General features: G+C 50.1%; 1 protein-coding gene across 5 annotated transcripts; it reads left to right on the top strand.

Annotated features, from left to right (window-relative positions):
• The first annotated feature begins 849 nt into the window (after positions 1–849).
• LOC109743010 (uncharacterized) lies at positions 850–19224 on the top strand. Of its 5 annotated transcripts, none has more exons than XM_073501509.1 (9): positions 850–957; positions 2341–3005; positions 3113–3425; positions 3748–3894; positions 4004–4051; positions 4177–4320; positions 4419–4583; positions 4669–4805; positions 10693–11268. In XM_073501509.1, the coding sequence occupies exons 2-9, from the start codon at positions 2401–2403 to the stop codon at positions 10898–10900; spliced, it is 1767 nt and encodes a 588-aa protein (XP_073357610.1). In that variant the 5' UTR covers positions 850–957; positions 2341–2400; the 3' UTR covers positions 10901–11268. The 5 variants fall into 5 exon arrangements, with proteins under 5 accessions (XP_073357610.1, XP_040248479.1, XP_040248478.1 ...); XM_040392545.3 differs by lacking the exon at positions 10693–11268 and adding an exon at positions 19203–19224 and having other exon boundaries at positions 851–957; XM_040392544.3 differs by lacking the exon at positions 10693–11268 and adding an exon at positions 5590–5893 and having other exon boundaries at positions 851–957.
• The last annotated feature ends 806 nt before the right edge of the window (positions 19225–20030 follow it).

Below are 20030 nucleotides of genomic sequence, written 5' to 3'. Positions count from 1 at the left end.
CCATCCGCAACGCCCGTAGCCCTGGCCTCCGCCGCGCCAAGCCGTCGCCGTCCGAGGACAGGCCGGCCTGCCGCCGCCTGCCGCCATCCGCCGCGCCGCAGATCCCAGATCGGTCGCGCCACGACACGCCTTGGGGTCCGCCCCGCCCCGGAGACGTGCGAGAGAGGAGATTCCCCGCCACCGCCGTCGGCCCCCGGGCTTAGCCCGGCAGCGGCGGAGGGAGGGGGGGAGGTGGTTTGTGGCGGCGGCTAGGTTTCTGGCCGCCCGAGTCGCCCTATGGGGAGGACCTCAATGTAACATTAGTACCGACGTTTATTAGAACTGAATATAAGAAATGATGCGTATATGACAAAGAAATTCAAAACTTCGTGGAGTCCAAGGTTTACTGGGTGCCTCGTTTAAGAACAAAGTTGCCCATGTTTTAGTTGTAATAAGAATAAGCTTTGTAAAACATGGTTTTATGTCTTGCCAGCGTGTGTTATCACTCTCAGAATCAATGGAGACTGGTTAATAAATCACAGCGATTCCAACTCAAGAAAAAAGGAAATTGTACCTAACGACATATGGAGCAGGTTTTGTAAGATTCCACGCCCATTCAATGCACGGGCATTTATACTAGTACGTGCCTATGCATAAAAGCAATACATCATACAATGATAATCTCATACAACAACAGCGGCTGCAGTTTGGGGCGCTGTGAGACGGCCGTTGCTTTAAGATTCGTATCGCCAGGTGTCACATACGGGGGAGGGTCTCACGCTCGGTTGTGTACGACCCGGTCGTATAGAATTTTTTTCCGCCCCCGCCCTCCTCTCCGAGTAAAGTAGCCCCCGCTGCTCCTATTCTCCTTCCATTCCCCTTTGCTTTTCCCCCTCGCTCCTCCCCTCCCTCCCTCCCCAAAACCCCCTAAACCCTACCTCGCCGGGATCGGCCGATCAGCGCCGCGTCCCTCGCCGGGTGAGCTCTCCTCCGCCTCTCTCCAGACGCTCCTTCGGTTTATCCTCTTCTGATCTTTTTTGCCCGGTCGGTCGGTCGACGCATTGGTCGATTTCCTAAGGATTTCGCGTCCCTCACATCGGTGATTTGGTGGAACGAGTCGACAGCCAGTGGTCACGTGCGTTGCTGCGATTTTAGTTTTCGGTCTAATTTTGTCTCTGGCGAGTGGCGAGTAGTGGATGTTTCAGGGTAGGTGGCAACCGGAAGGACCGATTTCGCGGTCCTGTTCGAAACTTCAGAAATTATAATTGTTTTGTCCTCGCCCGTTCCTTATAGTATCTTCGTCGATCGTTTGCAAATCGTCCGCCCCTACTATCTGTCTCTTTTACTTGGGAGGATGGATGAATCGGTACGGACTGAACCTGACGCGATTCACACTTTTCGCGGGGTTTCGATTTTCGATGATCGTGTGGAATTTGTAACTTATATAATCTCGAACTGCTCCTGAGGTCAAACTTGTCGAATTAAATTGTCACTGCCATATGTTGTTGAGCTTTTTTGTGTCGATATCTGGATAGGCAAAATGGTTGAACCGAGGAGATGCTCTGCTATTGATTATAATAATCTATCTGTGATTTTTTCTTCCCTCTATAACTCTTATTTTGGAAATTAAAAGATGGAGTTATATTCCTTAATGCAAGTGTCCAAAGCAGGTTTACTACTAATTAATGATTGCTTCAGATTTTTGTTCTTGAACTGTTACAACCTACAAGTGCTTGTCGTAGTTAAGACTTAAAGTGAGCAATTTGTAAATCTGAGGTGAAGAACATAGTTGATTCTCATGGAATCTTCTTACCGGCAACAGTGAAATTACTACTCATAGTATTTATGCATTTTTGGATTGTCAGCTCTGAATCTTGTGATCAATTGGGAGATACACAACTGTTGACTTACTTGTTGTGCTGGCTATGGATTGTCAGCTCTGAATCTTGTGATCAGTTGGGAAATACACAACCACGGACTTATTTGTTCTGCTGGCTGTTGATTGGACTATTGCTGAGCTTTCTTGTTAGTTGGATCAGAGTTGATTCTCTTACAGCTTTTGCATGCTCACTTTGATTCTCCATATTAGCTGCTACTCATATAAGTTTCTAAGTATTACTCACTGTACTTATGTGTTCTACCGTTATGTTAGAGGAAATCCTAGAGATTTACGGTCCTTTCATTATACCAGAAAACTACACTTAGTGCCCTTTGAAAAGAATTGACTAGTGCGTGTGGTATATTGGTACTGCAATTGTTCAGCATTATTCTCACCGCTGTTTTTTTGTTGTTGTAATGTGCTGTTACTATCCCCTTGTCAATCTTTATTTTTCTTATGGTTTCTGAATTTGATCACTTCAGGTTGTACTTAGAACGGCATGATCTTTGCCTTCCCATTGAGAGGGTGAGAAGCAACCAAGTATGGCTTCAAGGGCGATCATTAGGAGAAGGAAGCGTCTTTTGGATAATGTTAACGCACCTATCCTGTCATCCTCCTTCTCTACCTTCCAGCATGGGGCATTTGGTTTCAACGCTCAGCCAAGAATAGCGCCGCAATTTCTCGAGCAAAGCTTAGGGGACTCAAAATCTGACAAGGAGAAAGAGCAGTATAATGTGAATTTGACAAAGGGTGGTCTGCTAGGTCTTGGTAATGGGTTTCCGCAGCGACCAGCTCATGTGATTTCTCTTCATGGTTATGGAATTGGAAGAAGTAATGAATTTGCATTGCCTTTTGGAGCTAGAGGTTTGTTGCAGTCAGTCCGCAGAGCATCAACCGCAACTGCTGGGCAACCTGAGTTGGATATCGAAGAAGAACAGAGTGAGGATCAGAAGCAGAATAAAAAGAAAAAGGAGGCATCCCCAGAAGAATGTGACCAGGCTGTGGAAGGCCTAAGCACAGCAAAAGCTAAAGCCAAAGCCAAGCAGGTGCAAGAATCTCTAAAGGCTAGCCGATCAATCGTACAAAAATTCTGGGCAAGGCTTCTGGGTATTGGCCCTGCTCTCCGAGCTATTGCTTCAATGAGTAGGTCTGTATCGTCTTCCTTGAACTCAAACTTATGACTTTTGATACAAGATATTGTTTTCTGCCCCATTTTTCCGGTGTTCTAAACATATGCAACCTATCTCTGTGTAGAGTTGACTGGGCTGTAAAGCTGAAGCATGGGAAGGATGAATTTATTTCTAGACTGCAGCATTACTGGTTAGGAACAAAGCTACTTTGGGCAGATGTTAGGATTTCATCAAGATTGCTGGTGAAGCTTGCTGGTGGAAAGAGCCTGTCAAGGAGAGAGAGGCAACAACTCACCCGTACAACAGCTGATATCTTCAGGCTGGTACCTGTTGCTGTGTTTATCGTTGTTCCGTTCATGGAATTCTTATTGCCGGTGTTTCTCAAGTTGTTTCCAAACATGCTGCCATCCACTTTTCAAGACAAGATGAAAGAAGAGGTTTGTGATGCAACAACAATAATTACTAAGTGCACTAGTATGATTATACTGTTTAGCTATTACATTTCTAAGCATTCTATTATGCCACCATGTATGTCACAACTTATGATGCATGGGTTACCTGCCCTGTGTTAAGCAGATGTGCATGTGCAGCATATCATCATTCTAGTTCCATGGTTTGTTGACCCTGCTGTTCATGATATGACAGATTTCTGTGTATCAATGTTTGAATTGATCTCGTAGTTACATTTCTATATGAACCACAAACATTGTTACTTTGCAAATTGGTTGGCTCAAGAACGTAGTTCATGTTCCGATGCAGGAAGCGTTGAAAAGGAAACTGAAAGCAAGGATGGAGTATGCAAAGTTTCTGCAAGAACCTGCAAAAGAAATGGCAAAGGAAGTCAAAGCATCATATAGTGGAGAAACTAAACAGACCGCTGGAGATCTGGACGAATTTTTAAACAAGGTATCAGTTATATATAACATCCTTGTGTGAATAGTTTTATAATGTATACTATGAATTTCCTTGTACGATATTCTCTTGGATAATTTACTTTAAACTGCAATATGGGCAGGATGTCACCAATGTTGGAGATGAAGGTGGTTTTGCTCCTAACATTCAGGTATATCCCTGTTCTCAGAGCTTTGATTTCCTTGCTTTGTTATGTCTTGGTGTTTTAACGGCAGCTGTTGAAAGTCCACGTATCTGGGTTGTGATCTGAGTTCCTTTTGTTTTCTGACATTGTAGGAGAACAAGGATGGCCTTGAGCTCTTGAAGACTGCAATTGAAAAGGCTGGATACACCGGCAAGGTTGTCATTGGAATGGATGTTGCTGCTTCAGAGTTCTACAATGACAAGGACAAAACCTATGACCTCAACTTCAAGGAAGAGGTAGTCCCACCGTTAATTTTAGTATGAATAAATTTTCATCTTTTCAGGAGCATTGTTAACATTGGCTCCCCTTGCTGAACAATGATGTTTCTCTGAAGATATCTGGAGATAGCCTGAAGAATGTATACAAGTCATTTGTGAGTGAGTACCCCATTGGCTTGATTAAGGATCCAGTTGAACAAGATGACTGGATGCACTATGCTAAGATGACTGAGGAATGTGGGGAGAGTCTTGATTATGACCATCTAGTCAATAAGCAAATGGTGAGTGATTGTGTTCTTTTGTGTAGGTGGACACTTCCATTTTGTTGGATCACTGTAACTAATCTATTGTGCCATTCATTATCAGGATCATGTGCTCAAAGCATCCAGCCAAGATAAACCGGGAATGACACTAAACAGAATTAAAGTGTTCCAAAATGGCCGAACTTTCTCTTCGATTGGACTGGAACCGGAACAGGAAGTTTCGGTTGTTAAACAATTGATGTAAGTTACAAACAAATCAATAGTTCTCTCTCTCTGCCCAAGCTCTATGTTTTAAACATTATTTGCTACTTTGTCCTGGTGTGCTACTGTTTCAAGGATCTGATTGTTGCATGCTTTATTACTAAAGAGCTCCTTACTGTAAAGAAGCTCGTGAAACCCTTACCAAACTGGAGCTGCCACACTTATATTTGTATGCTCGGAACTCTGCATTGCACCGCTAAAAGTTCTGCCATCACAGGATGACAGCAGTCCAGATTACTTGCATAAATGACTCTAGTATCACTAGTCGAGCAACTAAAATTTTCACACTTTCTGCCTACAGGTGTATGCACCCTTAGATATTTGAAGCATCTCATAAACACTGCAAGTAACAAAAATGAATTTGCTGCAGCTGTTTGCATGGTAGTTCAAAGCAATAAGAGTTAGCTGAAACCATCCTCTGTTGCCCTTCTTAGTTTAGAAGTCGATGTGATCGCCGTCGGCACGCTACCTCTACATCTACCTTCAAGATTAGTTTTAGACCTGAATAATTGTTATTGGGTGCCAGCGTTAAGCATGAACATTATATCTGGATCTTGTTTGATGCAAGACGGCTATTCATTTAAATTAGAGAATAATGGTTGTTCTATTTATATGAGTAATATCTTTTATGGTCATGCACCCTTGATGAGTGGTCTATTTTTACTAAATATTGATAGTACTGATACACATATTCATAGTATTGAAGCCAAAAGATATAAGTTTAATAATGATAGTGCAACTTATTTGTGGCACTGCCGTTTAGGTCATATTGATGTAAAGCGCATGAAGAAACTTCATGCTGATGGGCTTTTGGAATCACTTGATTATGAATCACTTGATGCTTGTGAACCATGCCTCATGGGCAAGGTGACCAAGACTCCGTTCTCCGGAACAATGGAGCGAGCAACAGACTTGTTGTATTTTCTGACCTTCACAGATGATTTGAGCAGATATGGGTATATCTACTTGATGAAACATAAGTCTGAAACATTTGAAAAGTTGAAAGAATTTCAGAGTGAAGTGGAAAATCATCGTAACAAGAAAATAAAGTTTCTACGATTTGATCATGGAGGAGAATATTTGAGTTACGAGTTTGGTCTTCATTTGAAACAATGCGGAATAGTTTCGCAACTCACGCCACACGGAACACCACAGCGTAATGGTGTGTCCGAACGTCGTAATCGTACTTTATTAGATATGGTGTGATCTATGATGTCTCTTACTGATTTACCGCTATCATTTTGGGGTTATGCTTTAGAGACAGCTGCATTCACGTTAAATAGGGCACCAGCGAAATCCGTTAAGACGACACCATATGAACTGTGGTTTGGCAAGAAAACCAAGTTGTCGTTTCTTAAAGTTTGGGGCTGCGATGCTTATGTAAAAAAGCTTCAACCTGATAATCTCGAACCCAAATCGGAGAAATGTGTCTTCATAGGATACCCAAAGGAGACTGTTGGGTATACCTTCTATCATAGATCCGAAGGCAAGATATTCGTTGCCAAGAATGGATCCTTTCTAGAGAAGGAGTTTCTCTCGAAAGAAGTGAGTGGGAGGAAAGTAGAACTTGATGAGGTAATTATACCTGCTCCCTTATTGGAAAGTAGTTCATCACAGAAATTAGTTCCAGTGATTCCTACACCAATTAGTGAGGAAGCTAATGATGATGATCATGAAACTTCTGATCAAGTTACTACCGAACCTCGTAGGTCAACCAGAGTAAGATCCGCACCAGAGTGGTACGGTAATCATGTTCTGGAGGTCATGTTACTTGACCATGACGAACCTACGAACTATCAGAAAGCGATGATGAGCCCAAATTCCGCGAAATGGCTTGAGGCCATGAAATCTGAGATGGGATCCATGTATGAGAACAAAGTGTGGACTTTGGTTAACTTGCCCGATGATCGGCAAGCCATAGAGAATGAATGGATCTTCAAGAAGAAGACTGACGCTGACGGTAATGTTATTGTCTACAAAGCTCGACTTGTTGCAAAAGGTTTTCGACAAGTTCAAGGAGTTGACTACGATGAGACCTTCTCACCCGTAGCGATGCTTAAGTCTGTCCGAATCATGTTAGCAATTGTCGCATTTTATGATTATGAAATTTGGCAAATGGATGTCAAAACTGCATTCCTTAATGGATATCTTAAAGAAGAGTTGTATATGATACAACCAGAAGGTTTTGTCGATCCAAAAGGTGCTAACAAAGTGTGCATGCTCCAGCGATCCATTTATGGACTGGTGCAAGCATCTCAGAGTTGGAATATACGCTTTGATAGCGTGATCAAAGCATATGGTTTTATACAGACTTTTGGAGAAGTCTGTATTTACAAGAAAGTGAGTGCGAGCTCTGTAGCATTTCTGATATTATATGTAGATGGCATATTGTTGATTGGAAATGATACTGAATTTCGCAATAACATAAAAGGATACTTGAATAAGAATTTTTCAATGAAAGACCTCGGTGAAGCTGCTTATATATTGGGCATCAAGATCTATAGAGATACATCAAGACGCTTAATTGGACTTTCACAAAGCACATACATTGATAAAGTTTTGAAGAAGTTCAAAATGGATCAAGCAAAGAAAGGGTTCTTGCCTGTGTTACAAGGTGTGAAGTTGAGTCAGACTCAATGCCCGACCACTGCAGAAGATAGAGAGAAAATGAAAGTCATTCCCTATGCTTCGGCCATAGGTTCTATCATGTATGCAATGCTGTGTACCAGACCTGATTCATGGAGGTACCAAAGTAATCCAGGAATGGATCACTGGACATCGGTCAAGAACATCCTGAAATACCTGAAAAGGACTAAGGATATGTTTCTCGTTTATGGAGGTGACAAAGAGCTCGTCGTAAATGGTTACGTCGATGCAAGTTTTGACACTGATCCGGATGACTCTAAGTCACAGACCGGATGCGTATTTTTATTAAATGGAGGAGCTGTAAGTTGGTGCAGTTCCAAATAGAGCGTCGTGGCGGGATCTACATGCGAAGCGGAGTACATAGCTGCTTCGGAAGCAGCAAATGAAGGAGTCTGGATGAAGGAGTTCATATCCGATCTAGGTGTCATACCTAGTGCATCGGGTCCAATGAAAATCTTTTGTGACAATACTGGTGCAATTGCCTTGGCAAAGGAATCCAGATTTCACAAGAGAACCAAGCACATCAAGAGATGCTTCAATTCCATCCGCGATCAAGTCAAAGAGGGAGACATAGAGATTTGCAAGATACATACGGATCTGAATGTTGCAGACCCGTTGACTAAGCCTCTCTCACGAGCAAGACATGATCAGCACCAAGACTCCATGGGTGTTAGAATCATTACAATGTAATCCAGATTATTGACTCTAGTGCAAGTGGGAGACTGAAGGAAATATGACCTAGAGGCAATAATAAAGTTGTTATTTATATTTCCATATATCATGATAAATGTTTATTATTCATGCTAGAATTGTATTAACCGGAAACTTAGTACATGTGTGAATACATAAACAAACAGAGTATCACTAGTATGCCTCTACTTGACTAGCTCGTTAATCAAAGATGGTTAAGTTTCCTAACCATAGACATGAGTTGTCATTTGATAAACGGAATCACATCATTAGAGAATGATGTGATTGACATGACCCATCCGTTAGCTTAGCACTATGATCGTTTAGTTTATTGCTATTGCTTTCTTCATAACTTATACATGTTCCTATGACTATGAGATTATGTAACTCCCGAATACCGGAGGAATACTTTGTGTGCTATCAAACGTCACAACGTAACTGGGTGATTATAAAGATGCTCTACAGGTGTCTTCGATGGTGTTTGTTGAGTTAGCATAGATCGAGATTATGATTTGTCACTCCGATTGTCGGAGAGGTATCTTTGGGCCCTCTTGGTAATGCACATCACTATAAGCCTTGCAAGCAATGTGACTAATGAGTTAGTTGCGGGATGTTGCATTACGGAATGAGTAAACAGACTTGCCGGTAACGAGATTGAACTAGGTATGATGATACCGACGATCGAATGTCGGGCAAGTAACATACCGATGACAAAGGGAACAACGTATGTTGTTATGTGGTTTGACCGATAAAGATCTTCGTAGAATATGTAGGAACCAATATGAGCTTCCAGGTTCCGCTATTGGTTATTGACCGGAGATGAGTCTCGGTCATGTCTACACAGTTCTCGAACCCGTAGGGTCCGCACACTTAACGTTCGATGACGATATGTACTGTGAGTTATGTGATTTGATGTACCGAAGGTTATTTGGAGTCCCGGATGTGATCACGGACATGACGAGGAGTCTCGAAATGGTCGAGACATAAAGATTGATATATTGGAAGGTTATGTTTGTACACCGGAAATGTTTCGGATAGGTTCGGGCATTTTCCGGAGTACCGGGGGGTTACCGGAACCCCCCGGGGGGTTAATGGGCCTTCATGGGCTTTAGTGGAAGAGAGGAGGAGGTGTCCAAGAGGAGGGGCGCGCCCCCAAGCCCAATCCGAATTGGGAGGGGGGCCGGCCCCCCTTTCCTTCTCTCCCTCTTCCCTTTCCTTCCCCTCCTAGTTGGACTAGGAAAGGGGGAACCTACTCCTAGTAGGAGTAGGATTCCCCCTTGGGGCACGCCCTATGAGGCCGGCCGGCCCCCTCCGCCACTCCTTTATATACGTGGGAGGGGGCACCCCATAGACACACAAGTTGATTTTCTTAGCCGTGTGTGGTGCCCCCCTCCACAGATTTCCACCTCGGTCATATTGTCGTAGTGCTTAGGCGAAGCCTTGCGCCGGTAACTTCATCATCACCGTCACCACGCCGTCGTGCTGATGAAACTCTCCCTCAGCCTCAGCTGGATCTAGAGTTCAAGGGACTTCACCGAGCTGAACGTGTGCAAATCGCGGAGGTGTCGTGCGTTCGGTACTTGATCGGTTGGATCGCGAAGACGTTCGACTACATCAACCGCGTTACTCAACGCTTCCGCTTTCGGTCTATGAGGGTACGTAGACACACTCTCCCCTCTCGTTGCTATGCATCTCCTAGATAGATCTTGCGTGATTGTAGGTAAAGTTTTTGAAATACTGCGTCCCCCAACGTATTGGAGGGGACTTTAACATTCTGAGGTAGCAGGAAGAGAAAATAATGACCGGTTTGACACTCATTGGCCTTTCTTAGAAAATGTTGTGATAGACAGTTTGGATCTTCGGGAGGCCAGTATGTCGAGGCGTCAGTTCAATTGGGCAAACAACCGGTCTGTGCCGACATACGAGAATCTCGATAGGGTACTAATGGATACCGAGTGGGAACTAAAATTTCCTCTGGTAACCGTGCGAGCCCTAGAGCGTATCGAGGCCTTATCAGATCATGCACCCATCATTATGGATTCTGACTCTACGAACCCAGCCACCCGGCGCCCTTTCAAATTTGAATTGGGATGGCTGCATAGGGACGAATTCGTAGACATAATTAAGAATGTTTGGGAGAGGCCCGCTGTTGGTCGTACACCTATTCAATGATGGATCTTTAAAATAAGAGCCATGAGGTGACACCTCTCTGGATGGGCAAAACACACCAACGGAATTTATAAAAAAGAAAAACAAAGGATCTGTACCATCATTGATGACCTCGACAAAATTGCAGAGATGCGCACATTATCTCAGCAAGAGATTGAGTTGAAAATTCAATCTAATGAGATGGTTGCCCGTCTACTGCGAGAGAGGAGATCAAATACTACCAGAGATCCAAAGCTGATTTCATTTTGATGGGTGATTGATCGTCTCCAACGTATCTACTTTTCCTAACACTTTTTCTCTTGTTTGGGACTCTAATTTGCATGATTTGAATGAAACTAACCCCGAGTGACGCTGTTTGCAGCAGAACTACCATGGTGTTGTTTTTGTGCAGAAATAAAACTTCTCGGAATGGAACGAAACTTTGCGAGGATTTTTTACACAATAAAAGAGAATTTCTAGAGTCAAGAACCACCAGAGGGGGGCACCTGGGTGGGCACAACCCACCAGGGCACGCCCAGGTGGGTTGTCCCCACCTGGTGGCCCCGCAGACCCTGAAACCGACGCTATAAAATCCTATTTTTCTAGAAAAAATCAGGGTGAAAGAATTATCGCGTTCCACGAGACGGAGCCGCCGTCACCTCCTGTTCTTCATCGGGAGGCCAGATCTGGAGTCCGTTTGGGGCTCCGGAGAGGGGGATCTTCGATCTTCGTCATCACCAACCCTTCTCCATCGCCAATTCCATGATGCTCCCCATCGAGAGTGAGTAATTCCTTCGTAGGCTCGCTGGTCGGTGAGGAGTTGGATGAGATTCATCATGTAATGTAGTTAGTTTTGTTAGGGCTTGATCCCTAGTATCCACTATGTTCTGAGATTGATGTTGCTATGACTTTATCATGCTTAATGCTTGTCACTTTGGGCCTGGGTGCCATGATTTCAGATCTGAACCGTTTATGTTATCACCATTATATCTATGTTCTATATCCGATCTTGCAAGTTATAGTCACCTACTACGTGTTATGATCCGGCAACCCCGGAGTGACAATAGTCGGGACCACTCCTGGTGATGACCGTAGTTTGAGGAGTTCATGTATTCACCGTGTTGGTGCATAAAATGAGGGGGTCCTATTTTGTACCCCTTTACTTGTGTGCGGGCAGTTGGAGCCGCGCCTGCGGCCACACTTAGCAGGGCAGAGGGAGGAAGCAAAGGCACAAGACAACCAGAGCAATGCCAAGCAAGAGACAGAAAGAACAAAAGGGTGAGGTGAACTCCCCCGGCAAGGCCCTTCCCGGGGCGGCCTCCATAGCCCCGGCAAGAACCTTGCCGGGGCAGCTTGCCCAACACCAGCAAGGCTGCCACCCTTGAGCCTGAGAGTTCCAAGGCCCTCAACCACATTGGAACCAAGGCTCCGGAGGCGCCTCCGTGGTGGCATGCAGATCTTTGTGAAGACCAGAAGCACACAAGACCAGATGATAATCAGAAGACGAAGATCCTTGCCGAGGATACCAACGAGACCCCCGGCAAGAACCTTGCCGAAGACATCCGCGGGGCCGCAGCCAGGCCCACATTTGCCAAGACTCCACCGCCGTTCCCATGCAGCTGCCAGCCCACCAACTAGGCGAGCACCTGCGTGGTGACGTGCGGCCTCTAGGCCAATTCAGCAAGCACCTACGTGGTGGCATGCAGATCTTCATGAAGACTCTGCCACCGCACCAACTCAGCAGCCAGCCAGCCAGCGTGGCACTACACGCCTCGTCAGTTCGGACGGGCGTCGAAGCCAGGTGAGGCGGCGACAGTTGGGACGAGCTTCCTTGCCGTCCCCGATAAAGCAAGAAGGGCACGTCGGCAGCGCATTAAATGCGTTTGTCCTACGGTGCCAGGAGTTAGACTCGACCACTGTATAGCTTTCCAGCTCCTGTGTGCCACTGTGGCAGCCCCTTTGACTATAAAAGGAGGCCCGCGACGTACTGAAAAAGGATTCAGACTCTTTGGACCCTGCACGCTTTGTAGCTAGTCCAAGAACACCAGATAAATATAAACCAGCAGGAGTAGGGTATTACGCATCATTTGCGGCCCAAACCTGGATAATCCCCCTGTGTTGATCTCTCAGTCCCGCTCTTTCCACAGCCCCGCGCCCGCCAACCGTAGCAAAAGGGATTCCTCGTGATCCCGTAGGTGTCGTTTCCCCCGACATCTTTGGCGCGCCAGGTAGGGGGTGCAAGCGGTGGAAATCTGGTTTTGGAGCCGACGCGTCGACTCTTTCATGGGGATGGCTCGAAGGGAGAGGGCGACGTCGATCAGCCGCCCTCTGATGCCGTCCGCAGCTTCGACTGCCATCCGCGTGGCCCCGAAAAGCTAAGTCGTGCAAAATTTTGGCTAATCTCATTTATATAAGTCTGTCTTCCTCGGAAGATCTCGTTCCTTGTATGGGAAACCTGTATGCAATGGGACCCTTCCGCTATTGGCAACGCCCTTGTCTCTATCTCGAGTCGGCTCGACAGTTCATGCGGCCGCGCTGGGGGCCTACCCGTTACCAGCAGCGCTCTTGTCCTGTTCCGAGTTCGCTCGACAGTTCGAGCGACCGCGCTGGGGGCGGCAAGGTGGTTTGCCCGGCAGCAAGCGCCCTCCCGGCAGGGTGCTAAGGATCCGTCCTCAAAGCACCACGGCATGGGTTTACGCACCGATAGCCTTATCCACCAAACGTAGGGTGCAAACATACAAAGAAAGATCTAACGGGAAGATAGCATGCATGATATTGAAGTACTACAGAGTTATATTACATCAAATAATCGCTGCAGTTCTAACTTAAGATAAAATTGTCTTGGTCTTGAACTCGCAGTGGCGACGAGAAACGGGGTGCCTAGTCCCGGCGCTGGCCCTCCACCCTCTCAACTCCATCGACGCAGTCGACGATGGGCTTGATGCGCTCCTTGAGCACCGTGAGTTCCGCCTTGTCCGGCAAGCTCTCCAACGCGTTGGCAAAGTTGACGGTGGGGTTCCAGAATGCCACCTTGGTGAGCACCTTGGTCAGGGCGCCCCGGCAGAGCCTCCGGGACTCGTTGGCCAGATAAGTTGCCCGGTTGGAGCGGAGCTGCTCCAGGGCTCCGAGAATACCCTCGAAGAACAGAGTCAGTTTGGCGTTGGGACTCACATTCGGCTCCGGGGCGTACCTCACATTTGGCATCCCCATGGCAGCCTGCTTCGTGGTGGTCCTGCCGGCGACGTCGGCGAGGCAGCCGACCCAACGGTTTATGCCCTCCACGTACTCCTTGTGTTCGGCGGCGTCATTCCTCCGCAACTGCCTCTCCTCCTCCACGTCCTTGGTCAGGGTCCCTTCCCGGGCCCTGACCTCCAAAAGCGTCCCCTCAAGACCCTCCAGCTTCAGCTTCAGGTCTTTGATGGAGTCGTTGGCCTTGGAGAGCAGATCGGCCTTGCCGAGGACTGCGGCATGCGCCTCCGCCAGAGCGCCGTTGATCGTGTCCTTCTCCTTCGCCAGCTCCAGGACCTGTTTCTTCAGCCTGTCCCGCTCCACCTCCAGCTCCTTCACCTTGCCGGCATGGACGAGGGCTTGAGCATTGAGTGCCTCCTCGTGCCTCTGCTCCAGCTCCTGAGTCCGCTGCGCGGCGAGCTTCTCAACCTCTTCGTCCTTGCCGCGGAGTGTGGCGGCGAGCGCCTCCTCACGAGCGGCAAGGTACTCCTCCTGGGAGTTCAGCTCGGCCTGGTGCTGGTGCCGAGCGGCCTCGTCCTTGGCGGCCTGTTCCCTCGCCACCTCCTGGGCCTTCTCGACGTCGGCCTGCTTCAGGACAAGCTCCTGCTTGCACTCGGCCAACAGATCCTGGGCAACCTTCAGTTCATCATGGGCCTGGCGGAACCAGGCCTGCGTCTCGGCGATGCGCTCCTCGAGGTCCGCCTCCGCCTTGTCCACCGCCGCCATCCTGGATTTTGCCTTGTCCAGGCGGGCACGGTGAAGCGCCTGGAGCTTCTGGAAGTTGGCGCCCATGGCCCGAAGCAGCTGCTCCTCTTGGGAACCGCCGCCACCGGCGCTTGGTTCATCAACAACCTTGAGCCCGGCGGCGGCGAGCGCCTCGTCGTCGAACACCTCCCCCTCGGTTGGCGCCCTGGTGCTCGCCGTTCCTGGGAGGTGGACGAACAGGTCGTCGGCCACCTTCAAGTATTTGCCCGAGCCAGAGGCAGCAGAGGAGGAAGGTTGGTCGTCGACCACCCCCTCCTCGGCAGCAGCCTTGCCGGCCTCCTCGGCAGCGGCCTTGCCGGCCTCCCTAGCGGGCCCCTTGGCGGCGCCCTTAGCGACGGTCTTGGCGGCCTCCTTGGCGGCGGTCTTGTCGGCCTCGGCCTCGGCATTCCTGGCGACCTCCTCGATGACGGTGTCGATGTCCTCCCGGCCTACCAAGGAAGGGTCTGGGTACCAAGAAGGGGAATGAGACGGAGCCAAGGCCAAAGTTCAAAAAGGAGAAGAAAGAACAGGGACAGAAAGCACATAACTTACCTACGCCGTGCTGGGAAGAAGTGGCGCCCTCCCCGCCAGCATTCGTTGCCGGGGCAGAGCCCCCGACGCCCAAGTTCGCCTCCTCCTCCTCCATGTGCGTGGGCTCGGTGGTGGATGCCCTTGACGAGGACGCCCCTCTGGGCGGTGTAGTCGAGAGGGGCGGCGTGTTGGGGGTGGCCCTTGGCGGCTCCTCCTGCTGCCGTTCTTCTCCTGCAAACCCAGCAAGATCAGCATCAAGGATTCACACCCCAAAGTTCATCAATGGAGGAGTGAGTGATGAGCTCACGCTGGGGGCTGAAGCGGGGGCTGCTATCCGGGCTGCTATCCACCAGCAACGGCGTATGTGAAGTACCCGCCGGGGGCTTGTCGCCTGTCGAGGCCTTGGCCCTCTTCGGCACCCTCTGCGCCAGCGTCTCCGTGTCCCTGTGAAGATAACATCAAATCAAAGGAGGATAACACAGGAGTAAAGTCAGGAGATGATGTGGGGAGCGAGATGCTTACTCTTCCTCCACCTCCTCCTCCACTAGCTTCCTCTTCCTTGCCGGGCTGAAAGATCCGAGGTCAAACTCGGCCTCCAAAGTGCTGTCCGAAGGGGAAGGGGATGGGGTCCGGTACCGCTTGGACGAGGAGGAAGCAGTCGCCGTCCTCTTTGCCACCGCGACCTTCGCTGCTTCTTCGCTGCCGCGGCCTTCATCGCCCTCGTCTCGCGCATGAGTTGCTCCTGGGGAGGTTGCTGCTGCGTGATCCTGCCGGGCCGGACCGGCTCACCAGAGCTGGCCCGCCACAGGACGCGCTGCCTCCCCATGACCGGGGGGTCGTTCACCTCGACCTCCTCTTCGGACGACTCGTCGCCCGCGTCTTCAACAAGAGGGGCCTCGGCGTTGGCGCCGCTGGCCTCCCCGGCAGACTCTGCCCACTGGGCGAGCTCCTTCTCCCCTGCGGCCGCATCGGCCTCATCCTCCACGCCGCCAGCGCTGCCGGCCTCCCTGGCAAGCGCTGCCTCTGCCGCTCTGGCGGCGATGTAGTCCAAATCCGCCTTGGTGGTGTCCTGGATGAGCAGCGTCTCGTCGCGGACATAAGCCTCCGACAAAGTGTTGAAGAACTCCTGCACCTTCTCCGCTGGCGGCTCGGCCCAGGCCGGGTCAAGGCCATGCGCGTTGAAGTCCGGACTGGCGAGAGTTGTTGCTCAGCGGGGCCACTCCCGCCGGCAACCCAAACAGGGGCCCCTTGACGGCCTTGCCGGCCTTCGCGGCCCTACCGGTCCTCTCAGCCCTGCCGTCGCTGTTCATGTCGAGCTAGAAGAGCCTTTGACAGAAATGGGCGTGCCCCATCACTGTGAAGTTATGCTTCAGGCCAGGGCGGAGCCTCATGATGTCGGCCGCATTCCTGAAGTCCCAGGCCGGCCTCCCCTTGTTGTGCAGCGGGGCGATTTGGCGACGGATGAAGTCCGCCCCAATCATCTCGAGGGTGAGCCCGACCATGGTGAGGCGATGGATCCTGGTGGTGGCGACCGAGAGCTTCTTGTCGTTGGCGTCGAGGTCGCTCCAGTCCCCGCGGCGGGTCGGCGGGCTCTGACGAACCCGACAGAACTCCTGCGGGTCCTTCTCCTCGATCCAGCACCACCGGCCCCGCCACTCCTCCCACCTCTCCTTCTGGGCACCCTCCGGGTACGTGCCTTTCTCCTGGGTCCTCGGGATCCAGGCGATGCTCCTAGAGATGGCGCCCCATGGTTGGATGCGAGGGTAGAAGTAGTGGCGGAAGAGCGCCGTGCTGGGGAGCACCCCGGCAAAGGCCTCGCAGAGGTGGGCAAACAGAGCCATGCACGCCACGACGTTCGGCGTGAGATCCAAAAGATAGAAGCCGTAGGTGTGCATGACATCGTTGAAGAAGTCAGAGAAAGGGGGCAGAGCCCGCAAGAGAAGAAATTGACGAAGAAGGGGTACCGATTTGGGTTGTCCTTGGCAAAATCGGTGGGGACGACGCGCGTGGCAGGGTGCTCCGTTGTCTTCCTCCCCCACAGGGGCAAGAAGAAGTTCTTGAGGTGGACCGCATCGACCGTCGACGGGAAGTAGGCGAGCTGTGTCCACCGCACCGCCGACTGGCTCTCTGGCGCCTCCTTCTCCCTGGCATCCTTGGCCGCTCCCTTGCCCCTGCTGGTTTTGGGCGCCATGGCGGCTGGGAGGGGGCAAAGGATCAAGAGCAATGGGGGCGCAACAGCGGCAAGCAGAGGCAAGAACTTCGAATCTTTCGCTTGAGGAAGAAGAGAGGAACGGCGGTTCCGAGATTGGAAGAGGCGCGAAGGGTAAATGAGCAGCGCGCCTGCGGTTATTCCTTTTTATGGGGAAGGCGCGGGCCGCCTCTTTACCATTTACCACGATGTGATGCATGAGGGTAGCAACCGCCCCACGCATGACCCCCACGTCACGCGTGCGACTCCCACGTCGCGCATTCAACGCGGGTTGTGGGGAAGCGCAACGAGTGAGGGAGTTACTGTAGTAAAAACTCGGCCCCGCATACCCGTGCACCGTTTTGGGCCTAGCCCAACAACGCGTCGCGCTTATGTGTGGCCCAGGCCTGGGGGCCCCTGTCGGTGCACAAAAGGAGGGGTCCTATTTTGTACCCCTTTACTTGTGCGCGGGCAGTTGGAGCCGCGCCTGCGACCACACTTAGCAGGGCAGAGGGAGGAAGCAAAGGCACAAGACAACCAGAGCAACGCCAAGCCAGAGACACAAATAACAGAAGGGCGAGGTGAACTCCCCCGGCAAGGCCCTTGCCGGGGCGGCCTCCACAGCCCCGGCAAGAACCTTGCCGGGGCAGCTTGCCCAACACCAGCAAGGCTGCCACCCTTGAGCCTGAGAGTTCCAACGCCCTCAACCACATTGGAACCAAGGCTCGGGAGGCACCTCCATGGTGGCATGCAGATCTTTGTGAAGACCAGAAGCACACAAGACCAGATGATAATCAGAAGACGAAGATCCTTGGCAAGGAGCCGAGGATACCCACGAGACCCCTGGCAAGACCCTTGCCGGGGACGCCCACGCCGCCGCGGCAAGACCCTTGCCGAAGACATCCGCGGGGCCGCAGCCAGGCCCACATTTGCCAAGACTCCACCGCCGTTCCCGTGTAGCTGCCAGCCCACCAACTAGGCGAGCACCTGCGTGGAGACGTGCGGCCTCTAAGCCAATTCAGCAAGCACCTGCGTGGTGGCATGCAGATCTTCGTGACGACTCTTCCACCGCACCAACTCAGGAGTCAGCCAGCCAGCGTGGCACTACACGCCTCGTCAGTTCGGACGCGCGTTGAAGCCAGGCGAGGCGGCGACAGTTGGGACGAGCTTCCTTGCCGTCCCCGTTAAAGCAAGGAGGGCACGTCGGCAGCGCATTAAATGCGTTTGTCCTACGGTGCCAGGAGATAGACTCGACCACTGTATAGCTTTCCACCTCCGATGTGCCACTGTGGCAGCCCCTTTGACTATAAAAGGAGGCCCGCGACATACTGAGGAAGGATTCAGACTCTTTGGACCCTGCACACTTTGTGGCTAGTCCAAGAACACTAGATAAACATAAACCAGCAGGAGTAGGGTATTACACATCACTTGCGGCCCGAACCTGGATAATCCCCCTGCGTTGATCTCTCAATCCCGCTCTTTCCACAGCCCCGCGCCCGCCAACCATAGCAAAAGGGATTCCTCGTGATCCCGTAGGTGTCGTTTCCCCTGACACACCGTGTGTTAATGCTTTGTTCCTGTTCTCTATTAAAAGGAGGCCTTAATATCCCTTAGTTTCCAATTGGACCCCGCTGCCACGGGAGGGTAGGACAAAAGATGTCATGCAAGTTCTTTCCATAAGAACGTATGACTATTTACGGAATACATGCCTACATTATATTTATGAATTGGAGCTAGTGCCGTATCGCCCTAGGTTATGACTGTCACATGATGAATATCATCCAACAAATCACCGATCCAATGCCTACGAATTATATTGTTCTTGCTAAGTTACTACTGCTACTGTTACTGTTGCACTTGCTACAAAATTACTGCTATCACTGTTACCGTTGCTATTGCTATTGCTACTACTATCAAAACTATCATATTATTGTGCTATTGATCACTTTGTTGTAGATAATTAATCTCTAGGTGTGACTGAATTGACAACTGAGTTGCTAATACACTACAAAAAAATACACTTCCGTGATGATACGTGTTTGTCACAGTAGGTCACGTTTTTTGTCATGCATGTACATCCATGACGATTTTATGACAGAATCAAGATAGGCATACGTGCTTGAGACTCTTCATACTTGGCCTTTATATGAACCGACATATAGTTGAACAGCGGTTTGCTGAAATATGTTGAATCTCGACAGGTTATAAATGACCCTGTCCATTGAATCATCCAGTGGAGGCTGATAATATATCATGATCTGCTCCAGAGTTGTTGGAATAAACCGGTCTGCAGGGTGGAGGCTTGCACACGTCCACTGGACAGCTTGCATGAGCAGGTGTGACCCTGATGTGCTGATATAGATTGGTCCGCAAGAACGGCAACTTGGGCACTTCTATTGAGCAGCATGGCAAGGACAATCATCCGCGATATAACGCCACTTTAAAATAAATATTTGTCCTGCATATAAAAATATACAAACCAAAGTAATTGTTCTTTGACAAAAACAATATGTGCCAATAAAATAGACTTAGATGGACATCACCTGATTTGTCCGGACGACGGATGATCCGTATATATAGCATCCATGAATAATCGGTCGAGGGTGACTAAGCACGAGGTCTCAGCAGTGGCGGCGAAGGCAGTGGTTTGAGAACGACCACAGCAGAGATGGATCTGGGCGGCTCGGAACAGACCCCCGGGTCATGGTTTTTTTAAGCAGCCATCCCTTGACTTTTAATCCAATCTTCCTATGGACAACCGGCCCCCATCTCCTCCTCCCCTGTCTTCAGCCGGACTTGCGAAGGTAGCAGTGGACGCGGCGAGCAACCGGCGAAGCAGGAGCAGCGAGCCAATAGAGGGTGGAGCAGGCGGGCCTAAAGCCGGGGCCGGGTCAAAGCCGTGGCCGTGCGGGTCGGAGATGAGGCGGCCTGGAGTAGAGGTGCGACTGGCGGCGGCTCTGTAGAAAGGGTGGGGCAGGACAAGGAGGTCCGCCATAGTGGCTCGACGCGGGGAGACCCGGAGGCGCGGA

Source organism: Aegilops tauschii, chromosome 6, assembly GCF_002575655.3.
Source record: "Aegilops tauschii subsp. strangulata cultivar AL8/78 chromosome 6, Aet v6.0, whole genome shotgun sequence".
NCBI lineage: Eukaryota > Viridiplantae > Streptophyta > Magnoliopsida > Poales > Poaceae > Aegilops > Aegilops tauschii.
This window is presented reverse-complemented; position numbering and strand designations above follow the sequence as displayed.